Source organism: Phyllostomus discolor, chromosome 6 (genome assembly GCF_004126475.2).
Source record: "Phyllostomus discolor isolate MPI-MPIP mPhyDis1 chromosome 6, mPhyDis1.pri.v3, whole genome shotgun sequence".
In the NCBI taxonomy this organism is placed as follows: Eukaryota; Metazoa; Chordata; class Mammalia; order Chiroptera; family Phyllostomidae; genus Phyllostomus; species Phyllostomus discolor.
In genome coordinates this window covers 117,888,774-117,910,112 of record NC_040908.2, presented here as the reverse complement: position 1 = coordinate 117,910,112, position 21,339 = coordinate 117,888,774, and the positions used below count along the sequence as shown (strand labels likewise).

At 39.0% G+C, this 21,339-nt stretch overlaps 1 protein-coding gene and 1 pseudogene across 1 annotated transcript in view; both read right to left on the bottom strand.

The window, feature by feature from the left end:
* The window catches only part of LOC114498658 (glycerophosphodiester phosphodiesterase domain-containing protein 4-like), a 69,637-nt gene that overhangs the window by 9,575 nt on the left and 38,723 nt on the right, over positions 1 to 21,339 (bottom strand). The window contains exons 10-12 of the mRNA XM_036029987.1: positions 16,600 to 16,821; positions 15,658 to 15,812; positions 3,703 to 3,850 (exon numbers count right to left, since the gene is read on the bottom strand). Coding sequence (XP_035885880.1) covers positions 3,703 to 3,850; positions 15,658 to 15,812; positions 16,600 to 16,821 — 525 coding nt within the window. The remainder of the gene's footprint in view (positions 1 to 3,702; positions 3,851 to 15,657; positions 15,813 to 16,599; positions 16,822 to 21,339) is intronic.
* LOC114498657 lies at positions 6,890 to 8,413 on the bottom strand (annotated as a pseudogene).

The following is a 21,339-nucleotide window of genomic DNA, read 5'->3' as shown; positions in this document are numbered from 1 at the left end:
AGGGGCAGCAGACCCACTGGAGAAGCTTGTTCCGAGCGGGGAGGCCTCAAACACAGAGAACGCCTGGGGCTACCTAACAGTCACCTCCCACAGGTGGGGGCTCTACAAGGGATGGAAGGGCACACCTCCACCACCCTCAACCCTCCACACGGGGGCCTGGGGGAGCCCAGAGAAGTCACACAGCAAGTCTGCTCGGACCCCAGGACTACGCCCCAAGTCCCGGGGGGCTCCCGTGCCCTGTGTGTTCATGGCACGGCTTCCCCAACCTGGCTGTGCGCCCAGATCTACCTGGGCAGTGACACAGGTCCCGGGTCTGCCTGCAGACCTCAGGAATGAGAACTCCTGTGCTTTTAACGAGCTCCTCGGGTGATACTGAAGCAACCCGTCTGTGAGCCAGCATTTAGAAGTCACTGTTCTGCATCGCGATGCTTCAAGTAAGGCTGAAACTGTAACTCTCCCTGAACGTGCCCCTCCCCCACGCTCCTGAGTCGCCCCTGTCCCAGAGCTCCATCTCCTGGGGCCTCTGGTGTGACTTTCCTAATTCCCTGGTGGGACCCTCCCTCCCCCCTCCCCTGTGCCCCCTCCAGTGTTACTTGATGCTACCGGGCGGCACTTTTTACTCTTTCTTAGGCCATTCACCCCATCCCAAGGTCTTTCTTGGACTGAATCATAATATTAGTAAAAATACTAGTCATCATGAACAATTAAGGAACATTTACAAGACCTAAGGAAGCGTTCTAAGCATGTTTAGGATATTTTCACATCGAATCCTCACCACAGCCCTGCTAGGCTGGTACCGTGGAAGCTCTAAACCAATGTCCACTAAACTGGGGCTCTTACTGAGGCCCCCTGAGCAACACACCAGCTGGGGCTTCGGCCCGCTCCATGATGCGCACCAAGTGGGCATCACCGAGCAACGCCAAGAATAAGTTGTTCTTGCTCCTAAATGGCTTCGAACAGGTGCATCTCTTGCATAATTGTGCAGTGTAATTAAACGTTACTGGAATTTCAGGGAAATAAAAGTATGTCATTTTCAAGAAAACTAAGTCAGTGAGTTGAAAAACTCAATGAAGAGCAGCAGGCCATTAGAAAATAAACTGCATTTGAATTAGGTGTGAGTAGAATACTATAAGAAATGAGGCAGAAAGATTATAAAACTTTGGTTCACGAAACCTCATTCAGATTGTTTCTCCCTATGATGACGTTTTTGGTCTGCTTTAATGAAATGAACCTTAGAAATCATAGCTAGTTCATCTGGATATTTAAATAAGCAAGAGAATACCGAATCCAATCAGCTAAATTATCCTCATAGACTCTGACTCTCTGTCAAAAGGTGGATGGATATTTTAAATTAAAAATAAAATGTGTAAAGCATGTGTGTGGTAGATTATAAAATGACCACAACATTCCTCCCAAAATGCAAGCCTGTGCAGAACGTGACTTTGCTGTTCCTTCCCATCAGGAGGTGGAGTGTGTTTCTCCCCTAGCCCACCTTGAATCTGGACTTGGATATGTGATTTTTTTTGGCCAATAGAACATTAGCAAGCAGCACACTGGGAGAACCTTGAAGAGTATGTGTGCATCGGGGCTTGACCTCTCCTGCGGCTGGGGGCCCGTTGCCACCAGGCGAACATGCTCAAGCCTTCAGGATGACTGACCCCGTGAAGAGACACCCACGCAGTCATCCCAGGGAAGACTCCAGACACATGTAGAAGGCCAGTCTAGGTCATACAGCCCAGCCACACTGGTTCAGACCAGAGGAACCACTCTATCCGTCATCATACAGACTATAGCAAATGTTTGTTTTTAAGCCACTCAGTTTTAGGTGGGTTTTCTTTTTCTTTAGGTAGGAAAAGCGGATAGACTATATGTCTTTTTTATGATTTCCCACTTCAACTTTTTCAATTAACAGACCAACGATCAGAGGAGACTGTATTGGATAAAAGTGCTTCTGTGTACTGTTATCATTCCTGGCTTACAAATAAACAAACTGTGGCACAGCAGGTTAACTAACATTTCAAGTTCACACAATGAGTGATAAAGCCAAGATCTGAACCTGCATATTCTGATGCCAGAGCATCAGCTGCTTGGGAAAGGCCTGGAGCCACTGGCCCCACCTCCTGGAACAAAGTGACTCGGGGCCTTTAAAAACAGCGCAGGCCCAGTGTAGAAGAAAGTTTGTTGTATTTTTTTTACTCACACACTTTTTTTTTTCTTTTTGAATTTTGAATCACATGAATTTATTATTGATTCAAGTATTAAAATAAAGTTTTACTTAACAAAGTTTTATTTAATATATCCACAGAGACAACTTTGAAACATTATTGATTTAGGGGGATAGGATTATGGAGGAGTGTATAGCTTTCTAATTTACGCATTTTTGTAATGATTGAATTTTCTGTGACAAACAAGTTTTCTTTATAATCAGTTTCAAAAACAAAAAAGTTAGAAAAATATATGGTACACACATGATGGGAATTGTACAAGGACAGACAGGGAGAGAGGTTTCACCTTTGCCAAGCGACCTGCCATCCAAGGTTTCTTTCAGGGTCACCTCGAGAAAGCTGCTCAGGCCACCTGAAGGGGTCGACAATTTTACAGTGCCACCAGAGGGCCTCGACGCACTGCTGGCCCTGTGAGATTGTGTCCTCGACCCTGACCCCTTTCTCCTGGCCCTGAGCCTGAACTGGTCAGAAAAGAAGGTTAGTCAGGCTGGAGGGTGGAGACGACAACCTGAAATATTTAGGCTTCTCTTGCCTAAAGCTTTAACTTTCAAGGCTGTTTGGAGTTTGGGTCAGTACTCTGCAGCAGACAAATCTGATTCTGATTTGAGGCTTTTTGGTGTTCTAAAATGAATTTTTAAAAATTATCTAAGGGTGACTAGAAAAGCTATGGGACCTGAGTAAGATTTCATTCAGGAGAACAGAAAGGCCTAACTCACAGAGCATTTTAAAGTGGCAATGGAAGGAAACTAAGCTGTCCTCTGGTGTGCGCTGTTGTGTCCTGTTCAGGAAACCTACTGCACACAGATAAGAAAAACAGTCTTTGTGGCAGTTAACCGGTTAGCTGGGCTCTGTCTAAGTGATGAGACTGAGCTAGGACTTTTACCCCAGGCCTGCAGGTCCCTAAGCCTCTGGGAATACGCAGTAGCAGGGCCAGAACAGAAAATCACTAGGTGACTGGACCATGACTCTCTTCTCCAAAAAACACCCTGTTCAGGACACACAGGTGTCACTTTGGAGTCGAGTACACTCATGTTTCTCTCCAAACGCCATGCCGCTTTCATTGTGCCATGCCTCTACAAAGGTGGGGGCAGCGGTACCAAAACTCTCGGCTCCAACCTCAATCTGAATCTTGCATTGTGCAACAATGTGCAAGAATCTTAATATCTTCAAGCTTCATTTCCTTGTGGGGATAATAATAGTGGCAAATTCAGAGGGCTAAATTACATAATGTATGAAAAGAACACTGTAAGGAGTCAGTTAACGGCAATTATTAGAATAATACTAATTTCTCCCTCAAAATCACAAAAGGACCTGGGTGAGAAAAGGGAGATCACTACACCTGCAATATAATACAGGTCTGTGCTCTTAAGCAGTTCTCTACACAACTGACTACACAGTGGGCAATGCACAGGTCAGGTAGGGGACATCAACTCCTACTACATCAGACTTGGGAGACCAATCTGGGCAATCAGCTCACCATGAAGTAGTAAGGGTGATTGATCTGCCTCAGGAGATGAATATTGTCTGTGGTCACTGAGTGAATCCTGGAGCACCATGCCAGTGAGAAGAGCCACGGCTCATTGACGAGGTACAAGTTGATGGTGATGTTAGCTGCTTTATAATCTCTGGAACAAAAACAGAACCCATGGGGGATTGAGACTTAATCTTAGCCTCACAGCTACCATGTCTGTGAAAGGCTTAAATCACCAGGAATGCCCAGTCCTTAATAAACTACTTAAGATATGACGTGCAGGTGGGTCCATTTTGCAGTGAGAGAAAGGAACGGGTTGAATACCTCTGCTCCCACACCAACAGTGGCGCTAGTCAACTGGAGGGCCTAAGGGTAAAAACAAAAAGAGGAATGGAAAGGAAAAAGGAAAAGAGAAATGGAAGGAAAAGGGACAGGGAAAGGTAGGCAAAAGGGAAGCCCCATATGCAGTATTTGCTAACTTCCACAGTGTAAGTACTCCTATCACAGTCAATTTAAGCCACCACTGGTAAAACAGGTTTTCAAAGTTTCTGAATATTTAATAATTGGCTCTCATAAGAGTATGAACAAGCTCTAGCACATCATTGGGTAGCGGCTATACTTGCTTCCATCAAAGCACTTGACAGCACACTCCTCTATCTGCTTTCATGTGGGTCTTCTTCACTTGAGTATAAGCGTATACAGAACCTAGGGTAATACCTGCCTTCTAAAATAGTAATTGAAGAAATGAAGGAATGAATACCAATCTGGTGAATATTTAATTTCAAACATAAAGAATTTTTACAAGCACTAAGGGAAATAAATGCAACCAGACTTTCTCCAATATACTAAATGTCAGTAGATACTCCTGCACTGTCTAGAGAGACAGGAAGAAGATAAGCAGAGAAATATTTAATAATTCAAGTTGTTATTTTCAGGGATTAAATTTCTTTATTTTTTTTCTTTTTGGCTGGTGACATTTTATTTGTCCTTTTCCTTCAAACAGGATAACCGAAGATGCAGACAGTATTCAATAAAATAAAATGGATGAAACAAATTCTAAGAAACTGCAATGCCACATGCTACAATTTAACCTAATTTTATTCATGCTTGCCTTGAGATGGGAATGAATCGTTCAGTAAAAACATACAGTAAAAACAAAATATGTCTTATCATATACAACTTTTTGTTTGTTTGTTAAAGGACTTTTATTTTTTTAAGATTTTATTTATTTTCTTCGAGAGAAGGGAAGGGAGGGAGAAAGAGAGGGAGAGAAACATCAATATGTGGTTGACTCTCACATGGACCCCACTGGGGACCTGGCTTGCAACCCAGGCATGTGCCCTGACTGGGAATCGAACCAGAGACACTTTGGTTCACAGCCCATGCTCAATGCACTGAGTCACACCAGCCAGGGCTATCATGTACAACTGTTAAACTACAATAACAATGTACCTTAATTACTTCCATGCATGCAAGTCCAACATAACAGTTTTTTTAAATAAACACAATTAAGAATGCTAGGAGCAATTTATAATAAAGTAATTCCTAATTTTTCTTTGTAGATAGATCAAGCACCTCCAAAATACAAATTCCTATACACAGTGAGCACTTTACTTAAAATGAATACTTAAGTGAATTAAGCATGTGGACAGCCTTAGAATAAGCTGACATTATACATTCAGCTAAGGAGGCAAGAAACTATACTGCCAAATGGAAAAAGTGTATTTGCAAATAAACCTCAAAAACCAAGTTAACTTTTATAATTTAATGCAGAAAATATACCGATTTGCTAAAATAAATAAGATGTGATGTAGTAACACTTCACTATAAAGAATGCATACCAGAACATTTATAAATGGTGAGTGAATCTTAAGAACAGTTTACTACAATAGACGCTGGCTAAAGAGAAGTGCATATTGCGAAACACAAGGGGTGCTATATGTTTTCCACATACTTTTGCTACCTCCAGGTAGATAACACATGTGTACCAAATTCAGCATTCATTTTTAGTTGCTGCTGGTATCATGTGTTTTAAGAAATATGTAGAGTATGAGAAACTTGAAAATACTCATGAATGAAAAATGTTTTAGGAAAAAAAGATATTTCCATGCAATTATGTACAGACTCACTGTGTAAATTTCAAGGCAAGATTTTTGTTTCCTGTACAACAGATCACTGTTCTATGAGAGAATGTTTTTTACTTGTCTTAGTGCATTTTTTGTCTCCTCCTGCATTGTATTACTTTGCTCTATTCTTTATTTTTGTGTGCAAACGACATGCCAGTTAAAATGAAAACCATCTCACATGTAGAAAAAAGGTCTGGATTTTAAAAACCAAGAACTAATAAAAGCCTTTCTAAATGACACAAGATTCAAGTTTTTTTACCAATTCAAGTAAAAAAATGACTTAAACACTAGTAATATAAAAGACAAACACATTTCATGAAGAATACAAAGAGAAATGTCTGCTGAGTGTTTCAGTTCAGATGTTTCAGAATGCTGCTGTATGTTTCATGAGCAATCTGAGGGGAAGATTTCATAGCAGAAGGTGTTAATGTGGCCTGCATTGACTTAAGTGGTGACCCAACTGGACTGTGAAGCTGTGGGATGCCTCTGGATTCAAGCTGCTTGTTAAAGAGGAACTCACCACTGTTACTCAGAAATCCTTCCTCATTTCCTCTTTCCCCAAGCTTCCCATCTTATACAGACTCAGTTTCTAGCATTTCGGTATCTTCTTTCCTACTGAAGAATGTGTCCAAGTAACTGGTGTAGTGCTTTCCTTCTCAATTTGTTCATCCTTCCTTATCTCACAACAAAACTGATTTATGAGAAAACAATCATCCCCACTCCCCACAAACTGGCTATCCCAAGAAGACTGGTACAAAGCTTCTAACTGAGCCAAATTTGCCATTTCCTTTTTCTGTTTTTCTTGTCTTCCTGACTTTGATATGAAACTTTTCAATTCTACTTGGGACACTGAGCTATTCAAGTCATTTAATTTATCAACAACATCAGTAAGCTTATGTTGTGAACTAAGCCGAATAGTTCCTGCAATAAAAGAATCAAAGTCAAATCCCTGATTCTTTTCCCTTCCTTTTTCAGCCGGTTGCTGTGATGCCTCCCCTAGAGCTATCTGGGCTTTAACCAACCCACTCCTTTCACATTTTAACTTGCCTTTCTTATCAGATTTTCCCTTGTTTTGTTCTTTCCAATTGGAAAGATCTATAATAAGCTTGGGTTCATAGTAATGGTTAACTTCACTCTCTCTCCAAACTAAGTTATCTAAGTATGATGATGACCTCATTTTCTAGTTGCAAGTATGGCTACACTCCAGAAAACAGTATTTGTTTTCATGATGATCTGAGTACTGCCAATAAGATTCAGTAGAGTAACTGGTATCAAAAGCAGGATCCTCCAAATACTTTTTGCAATCTCCATCCAAATATTTTCGTGGATCAACTTGTACTTCTTCATCAGTGACATCAGACAAAGCCCTGAGGTCACACTGAACTTCATCAACATCAAAGTTGTTATGTATAGGCTCATCATGCTCTGAAAATTGACAATCATGATATCTTTCCCAGTTATAAATGTGGCTATGAGATTCATCCATAAGCAAAATATCATCAACTTCATCTTCAATATGAAAAGGATGGCTGGAAATTGGGTCATCCACTGGAGAAGAATAGATGCTCATGTAAGGATGGGAAAGTGCCTCTTCTGCTGTCAACCGATCCATGGGGCTAAATGTCAAAATTTGTTCCCATAATCCAGTGCTTCTCGACTAATTCCTGGAAGCAGCTGAGTTAAAGGTTTGTGTGGCTCAGTCATGTCATTTCTAATGTAAACTGGAATTACACTGAGAAGCTCCTGATGATCTTCCTCATGTACAACAGGAACAGATTCTACAATTAGCTACATCTGTTCAAGTTCTGTGCACCTGCAAAGAGGGTTTTACCAGTCAGCATTTCAGCAAAATGCAGTGTGCAGTCCACATGTCAATGGCTTTAGTATAATTATTACGAGAAAGTAAAAGGCATGGAGATCTGTACCATTTAGTAACCAATCCTTCAGAAAGATGACCCTTATGGGAATAATGGGGATCCATGATTCACTCTATCTTTAGCACCAAGTCTTCAGTGTCATTGAAAAGATTAGCTGGTTTGAGATCTCTGTGTAGTATGTTTACAGAGTGAATATATTTGAGCCCACGTAGCAGCTGACACATGAAAAGCCAGTATGCTCTTCCAGTAAAGGACCCTGCTCCAGCAAGTTAGCCAAGTCTGTCTCCCCGTACTCCTGAACAGTGTAAACACTGATCTGATTGGTAAGAGAGCCCATAGCATCATCAACTGGCTCCACTAGGACCAAGAATTTCAAACACTTTCACAATGTTATCATGGTCATCTTCTAATAATTTTGATTTCACGTAGAGCATGTTTGACACTAATTTTCTTGATGGCTACTCTTTTGTCACCATCATTGTCTACAGCAGAAAAAACCAAGCCATTGCCTATACAACTCAATGGTTTTAAGTCCATATACCTAGAGCCCAGATCAAAACCATGAATGTTCATGTGACTTTCAAATTTCTCTGCCATTTTGAAACTTTTACTATTGCCTTTTCCTTTCAAATTGTTGAATTTGTGTAAACAAGGAAGAAAACTGGCATCAAAAGGAAAGATCTTTCAAAAAGGAAGAAGAAAAATAATTTTGCTTCCACAGCAAGAAGGTTTCATGATGTTCACTGCATATCCAACCAGGCCCCTTGAGTTCCCCTTAGATTTAAAGCTAAAAAGCTCTCCTTACATTGAGCATTGAACAGACTGTAGTATTCATAGTTCAAGAAAGGGGCAGCAACTCTGCAGACATCTAAAAAAAAATTTGAGAAACTCAAACAGAATCAAAAGACACACTATGCACTCAGATTTACTGTGCTAAACGATTTAACATTTAACAAAAACGTGAATAAATATGCACACAACAGGCTTCCGTGAACATTCTCCTCACAGTGCAGCTACATTCAGTGTTGGACTGGCCCTGGGCAGCATCATTCTAAGGTGCCAGTAAGCACTATTTCCGTTTTGCTTCTTTTCTTCCTTTGTTGCTCTATATTTCAACAGGAAGCCCCAGCAGCTGTTGGTTAACAGATGTCTTTTGTTAGTGATCGGTTGGCTCCAGGTCACCACAAACACAGTCAGAGCTACCGTCCATTTTACTTGGATACAACGGGACTTCTCCGACTCATCGAGGGAGTGTGGGGCCCACAGGCAGCCCCCAGTGTCAGCTCAGGTCTCCAGCTGTGCTGGCGGCAGCGGGAGTCTCCGAGGCTCTCGCTTTGCCGCAGTTGCTACCATGAAATCCCGACCCTAAATTTCTTAGAAAAGACATCCTGTCAGCAACGTCAAAAATTTTCTTGAAAATAGAGTTGGTATAGCATACTGATAATAGCTCTGTACAAGCCTGAGTTTCAATCCCAGCTCTGTCATATGCTGGTGAGGCAGGGTTCTTACACGGAGTATATAAATTAAGATAAAAGTAACAACAGCTTTGCAGGAGGGTTGCCAATTAGTTACCCTAAATGTCTCTAAGACAATTCTACAGATCACCTAAAGATAAACAGAAATAAGAAAACAGTGGTAAAAAGCTACTTAACAAAATTTTTTATATTGTATTTACCCCATTACCATTTAGTCCCCCATAGTCCCTCCCCACCTCTGCGATCACCATACTGTTGTCCATGTCCGTGAGTCTGTTTTACTTTTTGCTCAATCCTTCTACTCCTTACCCTCCCCCAGAGCTGTCAGCCTGCTCTCTTATCTATGAGTCTGTCTCTAATTTGCTTGTTAGTTCAGTCTGTTCGTTCGATTCCACATATGAGTGAAATCACATGGTATTTCTCTTTCTCTGATTGGCCTATTTCACTTAGCATAATGTTCTCCAGGTCCATCCATACAGTCACAAAGGTTGAAAACATCTTTTTTACAGCCAAGTAATATTCCATTGTATAAATGTCCCACAGCTGTTTTATCCACTCATCTACTAATTAAGATTTCAATGACTTACTTCACAGAACTAGAACAAATGTCTGAACAATTTATATGGGACCACAAAAGGCCCTGCATAGCAACAGTGATTCTGAGAAAGAAGAACAAAGTTGGAGGAATCATTGTACCTAATATGAAACTATGCTATAAGGCCATATTCATCAAAACAGCATGGTACTGGCATAAAAACAGACACATAGATCAATGGAACAGAATAGAGAGCCCAGAAATAAGCTCACATTTTCAGTCAATTAATATTTGACAGAGGATGCAAATACATAAAACGGGCTAAAGATCATTTATTCAATAAGTGGTGTTGGGAAAACTGGACAGATACAGGCAGAAAAATGAAACTAGACCACCTTATTACACCACATACAGGAATAAATTCAAAATGGATCAAAGACTTAAATGTTAGACCCCAAACCATTAAAATTGTAGAAGATACCATAGGCAGCAAAATCTCAGACATTGTTCCTTGTAATATTTTATCAGATATATTTTCCCAGACAAGGAAAATAAAAGAAAAAATAAACAAACAGGACTACATCAAACTAAAACGTTTTTGCACAGCAAAGGGAACCATCAACAAAATAAAAAGTCAACCCAGGGAAAGGGAGAACATATTCACCAATATATCTGATAAGGTGTTAATATCCAAAATTTAAAAAGAACTTACAAAACTCAACACCCAAAAAACAAACAACCCAGTTAGAAAATTGCCAAAGGACTTGAACAGACACTTCTTTAAAGAGGACATACAGATGGCCAATAGATATATGAAAAATTGCTCAATGTCGCTAATTATCAGAGAAGTGCAAGTGAAAACCACAATGTGATATCATCTCACACCTGTCAGAATGGCTATCATCAGTAAATCAACAAACAAGTGCTGGTGAGGATGTAGAGAAAGGGGAACATTTTTGCACTGTTGGTGGGAATTCAGACTGGTGCAGCCACTGTGGAAAGCAGTGTGGAGACACATCAAAAAATTAAAGATGGATCTTCCTTTTGACCCAGTGATCCCACTTCTGGGAGTATATCTGAAGAAACTCAAAACACTAATTTGAAAGAACATAAACACCCCTATGTTCATTCCAGTGTCATTTACAATCACCAAGATATAGAAGCATCCCAAGTATCTAAAAAGCTACTTTAAATTTTTTTAAACAATGCACAAAGAACAATCCCATTTCTGTATATTAATAGTGAACATATAGAGACTGAAATGAAAAACACTATATCATTTAAAATGACCTCAAAGAAAATGAATAACTTAGGTATAAACTTAACAAACTAAGCATAGGAACAGTAACTTGAAATCTAAAAAACACTGATGAAAGTCATCAAAAATTATTTAAATAAATGGACAGATGTACATGTTCATGGATTAGAAGATTCAACATGGTGAATATGTCAATTCTCATCAAACTGATTTTCAGGCTTAATGCAAATCCTATCAAAATCCCAGCAACATGTTTGGTATAATTAGGCCAGCTGATTCCAAAATTTATATGGAAAAGCACAACTCCAAAGAAACTAAAACAATCATAGAAAAGAATAATAAATTGAGAGGGAATCACCCTTTTCCATATGAAGGCTTATGATATAGTTACAGTAATCAAAACAGTATGGAACTGAAAGGCATACACACATAGATCAGTGGAATATAATTTAATACCCAGAAATTGCCCCGGCTGGTGTGGCTCAGTAGACTGAGCACTGACCTGTGAATCAAAGAGTCACTGGTTAGATTTCCAGTCAGGGCACATGCCTGGGTTGCAGACCAGGTTGCAGGCACATAAGAGGCAACCACACATTGATGTTTCTCTCTCTCTTTCTCCCTCCCTTCCCCTCTGTCTGAAATAAATAAAAAAAAAATCTTTAAAAAATAATACCCAGAAATAGTCCCACAAAAATATGCCCAAATGAAATTTTTTAAAGATTTTATTTATAGAGAGAAGGGAAAGGAAGGAAAAAGTGAGGGAGAGAAACATGAATGTGTGGTTGCCTCTCATGCACCCCTCACTGGGGTCCTGACCTGCAATCCAGGCATGTGCCCTGACTGGGAGTTAAACTGGCGACCCTTTGGTTCACAGGCTGGCACTCAATCCTCTGAACCACACCAGCTAGGGCCCAAATGAATTTTGACAAAGGTACAAAAGCAATTCAATGGAATAAGGAGGGGTTTTTTTTCTTTCAACAAATGGTACAGGAGCAATCGGACAGGCAACTGAAATCATAGGAATGGAGCTGGAAAGGAACACAGTTTCACATGTTATTAAAGTAAAGCTGTTACAGATTCAAAATATTATAACTTTAAGTTAAATGTAATGCCCATGGTAACCACAAAGAAACAGTCACGAAGTATACACAAAAGAAGATGTGCAAAAGATTTAAACATTTCCCTAACAAAAAAATCAATTAAACATAAAAGAAAACAATAATGCAGAAAACTAGGGACCAACAAGCTATGATGCATATAGAAATAACAAAATAAAATATCAAATGATGGAAACAAAATAACAGATATTTACAGAAATGACTGAAGTAACAAAATGCTAAAAGTTCCTCCCTATAAGCAATTATTTTAAATGTAAATAGATTAAAGTTTCCAATCAAAAGAAAGAGATTGACATAATAGATAAAAACACATTAACCAACTTTATGCTGTCTGTAAGAGACTCACTTTACATTCAAAGACACAGATAGATTGCAAGTAAAAGGATAAAAAAAAAAAAACCCAACTCCATGCAATGAGTAACCAAAAACAGCAGGGGTAGCTGTACTAATATCAGACAAAATAGATTTATATCAAAACAGGTTATGCGAGATGAAGAAGAATTTTATACATCAGTAAAAAATTCAATACATCAAGAAGATATAACAATTGTGAACATTTACATACATAATGACAGATCAGCCAAATTTATAAATCAAAAACTGACAGAATTGAAGAAAGAATAGACAGTTGTACAATAATAGTTGGAGACTTCAATATCCCATTCTCGATAACTGATAAAACTAGCAGACAGAAATTAGGGAAATAGAGGATTCAGTCAACAGAAGAAGCTAACTACCTAACCAACATATACAGAACATTAAACTCCAAATAACAGTATACACACTCTTCTCAATTGCGCAGGGGGCATTTTTTCAGAATAGACCATACATTAGATTACAATTTAAATGTCAACAGGTGTAAAAAGATATCATACAAGATATCTTCCTCAATTACAATAGGATAAAGTTGGAAGTCAATAACAGAAGAAAAACTGGAAAATTCACGTATTTGTAAAAATTAAGCAACACAATTTTAAACAACCAAAGGATCAACCAAGAAATCACAAAGGAAGTTAGAAAATACATAAATGAATGAAAATGAAAACACAACATATGAAAACTCATGGGGTGCAGCTAAAGTGGTTCTAGGTGAGAATCAATGCTTACATTTTAAAAAGAAAGAACTCATAACAACCAAACTTTAGAAAAATTATACTAAGAGAAAATTGACCCAACATAACAAGGGGAAGAAAATGATAAAAATCAGAGAAGACATAAACAAACTAGAGAGCAGAAAACCAACTAAGAAAAATCAATGAAACCGACAGTTAGTTCTTTGGAAAGATTGACAATATGATACACTAAAAAGAACAGAGAAAATACTCAAATTACTTAACTCAGAAATAAAAGTGAGGACATTACTACCAATTCTACAGAAACAAAAAGGGTCATAAGAGAGTATGAAGTATGAAAACCTTTTCCCCAACAAATTGGATAAGCTAGATTAAATGGATACATTTCTAGAAACATAAAACCTACCAAGACTGACCCAGGAAGAAATAAAGGAGGCCTAAGGAGTAAAGAGATTAAATCATTAACCAAAATCTCCTGAAAAAATTCTAGGCCTGATGACTTTACTGTTGAATTCCCCAAACATTGAAAGAGGACTGATATCAACCCATTAAAATGGCTGCATGGAACAGATATCAACAAGGACATGGAAGATGTGGAAAAATTAGAACCCTTGGGCACTGTTGGTAGAGCTGCTATGGAAAACAGTATGGTAGTTGCTCAAAAAATTAAAAATAAAACTACTATATGATCCAGAAATACTATTTCTGGGTGTAACAGTCATACCTTGAAGATATTTTGGGTTTGGTACCAGAACACTGCAATAAAGAAAGTACTGCAATAAAGCCAGTCACACAAATCTTTTGGCTCCCCAGTGCATATAGAATTCATGTTTATACTATACTACAGTTTATTAAGTGTGCAATAGCATTCTGTCTACAAAACAATGTACACACCTTAATTTTAAAAATTCTTTATTGCTAAAAAATTGCTAACCATCCCCTGATCCTTCAGCAAGTTGTAATCTTTTTTTCTGGTGGGGGTCTGGCCTCGACGTTGGTGACTGCTGACTGATCGGGGTGGCGGTTGCTGAAGGTGAATCTGGCTGCAGCAATTTCATAAAATAAAACACTGAAGTCTGCCCCATTGGTTTGACTCTCCCTTTCACAAATAATTTCTTTTCAGCAAATGATGCTGTTTGATAGCATTTACCCACAGAACTTCTTTCAAAATTAGAGCCAGTCCTCTCAAACCATGCATGAGGGTTAGAATCAACTTCTTCCAATCTCCTATTAATGCTGATATTTTGACCTCTTCCTATGAATCATAAATGTTATTAATGGCATCTAGAATACTGAATCCTTTACAGAAAGTTCTCTATTTAATTTGTCCAGATCCATCAGAGGAATCACTATATATGGCAGCTAGAGCCTTATAAAATATATTTCTTAAATAAGACTTAAAAAGTCAAAATAACTCTTGATCCATGGACTGAAGAATAGATGTTTTGTTAACAGGCATGAAAACAACATTAATCTCCATTGGAGCTCTTGGGTGACCAGATGCATTGTCAATGAGCAGTAATATTTTGAAAGGGATCTTTTTTTCTGGATAGTAGTTCTCAATGGTGGGTTTAAATGTTCAGTAAATCATGCTGTAACAGATGTGCTGTTATACAGTCTTTGTTGTTCCACCTACAGGGCACAGGAAGAGTATATTTAGCATAATTCTTAAGGGCCTAGGATTTTTGCAATGATAAATGAGCACTGGCTTCAACCTCAGCAGCTGCATTAGTCCCTAACAGAAGAACCAGCCTGTCCTTTGAAGCTCTGAAGCCAGGCATTGATTTCTCTCTAACTATGAAAGTCCTAGATGGCATCTTCTCCCAATATAAAACTGTTTAATCTACACTGAAAACTTGTTTTTTTAGCATAGCCACCTTCATTAATTATCTCAGCTAGATCTTCTGGATAACCCACTGCCACTGCACACCAGTGGCTGCTGTGCAGCTCCCCCTTGCACTTTCGTGTTATAGAAATGGCGACTTTCCTTAAACCTCATAAACCTCTGCTAGCTTCAAACTTCTCTTCTGCAGCTCCCTGAACTCTCTCAGCCTTTGTGGAATTTAAAAGAGTTGAGGACTTGCTCTAGACTAAGCTTTTGATTAAGAAAATGTTATAGCTGGTTTGATCTTTTATCCAGACCACTAAGCTATTCATGAGGCACTACAATTCATCTCGTAACAGCAGGAGGAAATAAACACCTTTCTGAGTTCTGACTTTTCAACAATAACCTTATAAAACCCAAAATGCCAAGCACACAAAAACGTGTGTTGAATGATGAGAGACTGAAGCACAAAGGAGAAGGGGCCAGTCTATACTTGGTAAATGTTTGTTGGTAGAAGCAAAAAGAAGGAAAGAGAGGGGGATAGGGGATTCCGAACATACGGCCACACACAGAAATCCTGAGATGGAAAGGGGAAGCTGAGTTGTTTGGTCAGAATGCAGGTTTTGGTGCAAGGGAGGCAATACGTGCCAAGAGCTGTGTGGCCAGACACTTGCCTCAACCCGTTGTAGAACAACCTCTTGTAGTCCACATTTATTATACTGATATTTTCTCTTGTAAGTACTTCAATGGGATATAGCCGGCCCACTTGCTGAAAACCAGGAGCTTCTGACTTGACATAATTCCTATTACTACCTGGCAGCCAATAAATCTGTAAGAAAACAGGAAACCTTTCAGTTTGTACCTGTCTAAGTACAGTCCCATGTAGGATGGATAGAGCCCCATTCCATTACTCGTAACAGTCTATAGGGAGCAGAGAGGGATTCCAGCCCTTGGCCTAATATTGTCTAATAAACTCTTACAGTGGGGCTTTCACCAGTCGTTCTGCAGCTGCGTTTTCTCAGGTAACATCATGGGGGTCAAGGGCCCACTGTGTGCAGACAGCCTCACACTGCCAAGGTGGATGAGGGGGTAGCAGGTGTGGATGAAAGATGAGAATCATAGGCAACTCCTCTAGCTGATGCTGCTAAACATCATCTTTGAGAGGGCTTGTTTCCTGCCAACAGGGAATGCTATTATGACTCATCTGTGCAAATAGTTCCATTGGTATGAGATAAATATAACCCACTGAGATGAATATCAGTGAGTCATTTTTGGTTGCCACATGTAGCTGTGTAAGAAACAGTCTCCAGCCCTGGCTGGGTTAAAGCATCATCCCAATATGCCAAGGCTGCTGGTTCAATATGAGATCAAGGCTCATACAAGAAACAACCAATGAATGCATAAATAAGTGGAACAACAAATCAACATTTCTCTCTCTTCCTCTCTCTCTCTCTCTAAACTAAATTAAAAAAAAGAAACAATCTCAATTTCTATAGAGAACAAAATTATTTAAGGATGACAGGAAAGATCTATAGGTTGGTCAGTTTCAACTGCTATGCTCCAGGGACACGCTCCCCACCTCCCAACCTCTACCATAAATACTGAAATAGACGTACCAGATGTTGCTCAATTTTAGAGTCAAGGATCACACGTACTACTTGTTGGATAATCGTTTTTCTGAAAGGGTTTTTTCCTGCAGGGTTATTCAGATCAAATATCACAAATTTTCTCTCCTTCTGTGCAAGTTCCAATAAATCAGCCAGTTTTGGAATCTTTTGATTTCTTGCTTTTTCTCTATCAGCTTCTGATAAGGGTTCCATATCATAAAATGGTTTGAGCTAAAAAAGAATAAATAGAAAAGAGCATGTGTTAGCTTCTATCAGAAGCATTTTACAATACTCCTGCCATATAGCTTGACATCTAGTCCTTCCTATGTGTTGCTCCATTACCATTCAGCCCACCAGGCCATCTGAAATACTGGTCCTGAGCTAAGAGTTACCAAAGAGGGAAATTAAATGCAATCTCCATAGGGAATTATGGTCTGTGTTGAAGAACCTGTTACCAGGATATTTGCACTGAAAGTCTTTCATGTTCCTGTCTTAACCTTTCTTTTCAGACTTCTTTCTTTAACTCAAGGTAATCCAATTCCTTTTCAGTTGCATTGGCTTCCAATAATTGCTCTCACTGTTCTAGAAATAGCCTATGGCTTCAGACTGAATTGGAATCCATCCCACCTCTACCACTCATTTGCCTTCTGGGCCATATCTGCCTCTCAAAATTCTACCCTTCACCTGCAAGGTCCAGTTCAAATGCTACCTTGTTCATGAAGCTTTCCTTAAATATTCCTGAGCTAAAGAGACTTTGATGGTGTTAAACTCCAATGGACCATTTTTGTGCCTCTGTAATTGTATGTCTCATTCTGTCTTCTACAGTTATCTGTGGATGTCTTAGACCAGATGAAAATCCTGGTTTCATATGCGTCTTGCTAAGTAACCTTGTAAAACCACTTACATTTTCAAGATCTTCATTGCCCAAACTATAAAGCAGGGGACGGGAGGGAAGAGATAATCTATTAATTTCTCCAGATTATTTTGAAGATCAAATATCATAAAATATTTATAGGGTCTAGGACAGGGGTGTCAACCTCATTTTCACAGGGAGCCACATCAGCCTTGTGGTTGGCTTCAAAGGGCTGACTGTAATTCTAGGACTGTATAAATGTAACTACTCCTTAACTAGGGGCAAGGAGCTCAGTGCTGCCACTGGGTAGTAATAAAGTACCGGGCCAGATAAAATAAGGTGGAGGGCTGGATTCAGACCATGGGCCTTATGTTTGCCACCTGTGGTCTATGAGCATGTCTGGGACACAGAACAGTGCATAGCTCACTTAGTTCCCTCACTTTCTACTGCTTCGACTGCAGTGTAACTCCCTTACGGCAGGAACTGTAATATGTCTTTGCAACATACAGCATTTCACCTTACACCTTAGCCTGTACATATGGCTGCTTTTATTATAATTTACCTATTGCAGATTACTTGTGGGTGAAGTCAAAGAAGCAGTAGCCACTATATTTTCTTAATTCAAATAATCTTCTCTCTGTACAATTTTATCTTCATTCTCATTCTCTCAATATATAGCATTTCACCTTATACCTTAGCCCATACATATGGCTGCTTTTATTATAACTTACCTATTGTAGATTATTTGTGGGTGAAGTCAAGGAAGGAGCAGCTACTATATTTTCTTAACTCAAATAATCTTCTCTCTGTATAATTTTACCTTCATTCTCATTTTCACCCTTTCTATTTCTTCTCCTTCCCTTGACCTACTGAGCAAGTTGCCTTTTCTCAGCTTTCTCTCAGAAAGAAACACATTGCACAATACCCCCATGTTAGACTGGAAGGCAGATCATAGAAGCTAAATTAAACCATAGTCCAATGAGAGTTTTTTTTCAGTCTCAGAAAACTAGAAATTCCTTCAGGATTCAAGATTTTGTTTGACTGTACCACATCTAAGACAACTTATTCATTTAACTGTTAGAACTTAATGTGGAGAAGATTGTTAATAGAACAAGATGAGATAGGCCCACCAGGGATGCAAGAATGGTACAATATTCGCAAATCAATAAATGTAATATATCACATAAACAAAAGGAAAGACAAAAATCGCATGATCATATCAATAGATGCAGAAAAAGCATTTGATAAGGTACAGCACCCATTTATGATAAAAACACCCAGCAAAGTGGGAATACAGGGAGCATTCCTCAACATAATAAAGGCCATATATGAGAGACCTACAGTCAACATCACACTCAATGGACAAAAACTTAGAGCTTTCCCACTAAGATCAGGAACAAGACAAGGATGCCAATTTTCACTACTCCTACTCAAAATAGTATTGGAAATCCTAGCCACAGCAATCAGACAAGAAAAAAAAAAATAAAATGCATCCAAACTGGAAAGGAGGAAGTAAAACTAATTGTTTGCAGATGACATGATAGTGTACATAGAAAATCCTATAGAATCTACTAAAAAACTACTGGACCTAATGAATGAATTTGGGAAAACAGCCACATAAAAGTCAATACTCAGAAATTAAAGGCATTTTTGTACATCAACAATGAAAATCAAAAACAAAATCAGGGAAAAAGTCCCATTTGATATAGCAACAAGAAAAATAAAGTACCTAGGAATAAACCTAACCAAGGAGGTAAAAGATCTGTACTCAGAAAACTATACAACCCTGAAGAAAGAAATTAAGGGAGACACAAACAAATGGAAGCATGTACCATGCTCATGGATTGGAAGAATTAACAGTCAAAATGGTCATAATACCCAAAGTGATTTATAGATTCAATGCAATCCCTACTAAAGTACCAATGACATATTTCACAGATACAGAATAAACATTTCAGAAATTGATATGGAACCATACATGACCCCAAATAGCTGCAGCAATTTTGAGAAAGAAGAACAAAGCAAGAGGGATCACAATGCTTGATCTCAAACTGTATTACAAGGCCACTGTAATCAAAACAGCCTGGTACTGGCATAAAAATATGTACTGGCACATAGACCAATAGAATAGAACAGAGAGCCCAGAAATAAACACAAGTCTCTAAGGTCAATTAATGTTTGACAAAGGGGGAAGAAGCATAAAATGGAGTAAAAATAGCCTCTTCAACAAATGGCGTTGGGACATCTGGACAGATACATGCAAAAAAATGAAACTCGAACACCAACTTACACCATACACAAATAAATTCAAGGTGGATAACAGACCTAAATATAAGTCGTAACACCATAAAAGTCCTGGAGGAAAATATTGGCAGGAAAATCTCAGACATTTCACACAGCAGCATCTTCACAAATATGTCCCCTAAAGCAAGGGACATAAAGGAAAGAATAAACAAATGGGACCTCATCAAATTAAAAAGCTTCTGCATGGCTACAGAAAGCAGCATTAAAGTGAAAAGAGAACCAACTATATGGAAAAACATATTTGCCAATGATACCTCCAACAAGGGTTTGATCTCCAAAATATATGAAGAATTCACATTACTCCACTCCAGGAAGACAAAAAACCCAATTAAAAAATGGGCAAAAAACTTGAACAGATACTTCTCTAAGGAGGACATACAGAGGGCCCAGAGACATAGAAAAGATGCTCAACATCATTAGTCATCAGAGAGAGGAAAATTAAAACCACAATGAGAAACCACTTCACACTGGTCAGAAGTGGCCATCATTAATAAATCAACAAACAAGTCCTGGAGAGGATGTGGAGAAAAGGGAACCCTAGTGCACTGTTGGTGGGAATGCAGACTGGTGCAGCCACTGTGGGAAAAAGTATGGAATTTCCTCAGAAAACTAAAAACGGAACTGCCTTTTGACCCAGCAATTCCACTGCTGGGATTATATCCTAAGAGCCCTAAGACACCAATCCAAAAGACCCAATGCTCCCCTATGTTCACAGCAGCACAATTTACAATAGCCAAGTGCTTGAAGCAACCTAACTGCCAATCAGCAAATGAGTGGATCAAGAAACTATGCTACATTTACACAATGGAATACCATGCAGCAGAGAGAAAGAAGGATCATATACCGTTTGTGAAAGCATGGATGGAACTGGAGAGCATTATACTAAGTGAAATAAGCCAGGAGGTGAGGGACAAATAACATATGATCTCACCTTTAATTGGAACATAATCAACAAAAGAAAAAAGCAAATAAAATATAACCAGAGACACTGAAATTAAGAACAATCTAACAATAGCCAGAGGGGAGAGGGGAGGGGACAGTGGGGAGAAGGGTTTTCAGGAACTCTTATAAAGGACACATGGACAAAACCAAGGGGTTGGGTGGAAGCAAGGGGGGGAATTGCATTTGGCTGGGGTGGGGGCAGGGGTGGGGGGAAAATGCAGACAACTGTAATTGAACAACAATAAAATAATTTTTTAAAAATTAAAAAAAAATGGGACAGGCCAAGACAGGATTTAAATGACCAATCTATACATAATATTTAAAATGTCCCTGAATGGACAAAAAGAATAGGAAAAGCACTATAGGAAGACACATATGAAGCTTTTCCTTTAAGGATAAGCTGTATGAAACATTCAAAATAATAAATAAATAAATGGATACATAAATAAAGAAATAAATATTAATTAACAACAGAGCTTACAAGTATATAACACAGGTGGCAAACACAAGGCCCGTGGGCCAAATCCGGCCCTCCACCTTGTTTTATCCCTCCTGGAACCTTGTTTCTATCCAGCAGCAGCACCGAGCTCTCACTTAACTGTTATGGAGCAGTTATATTTACACAGTCCTAAAATTACATTTGGCCCTTT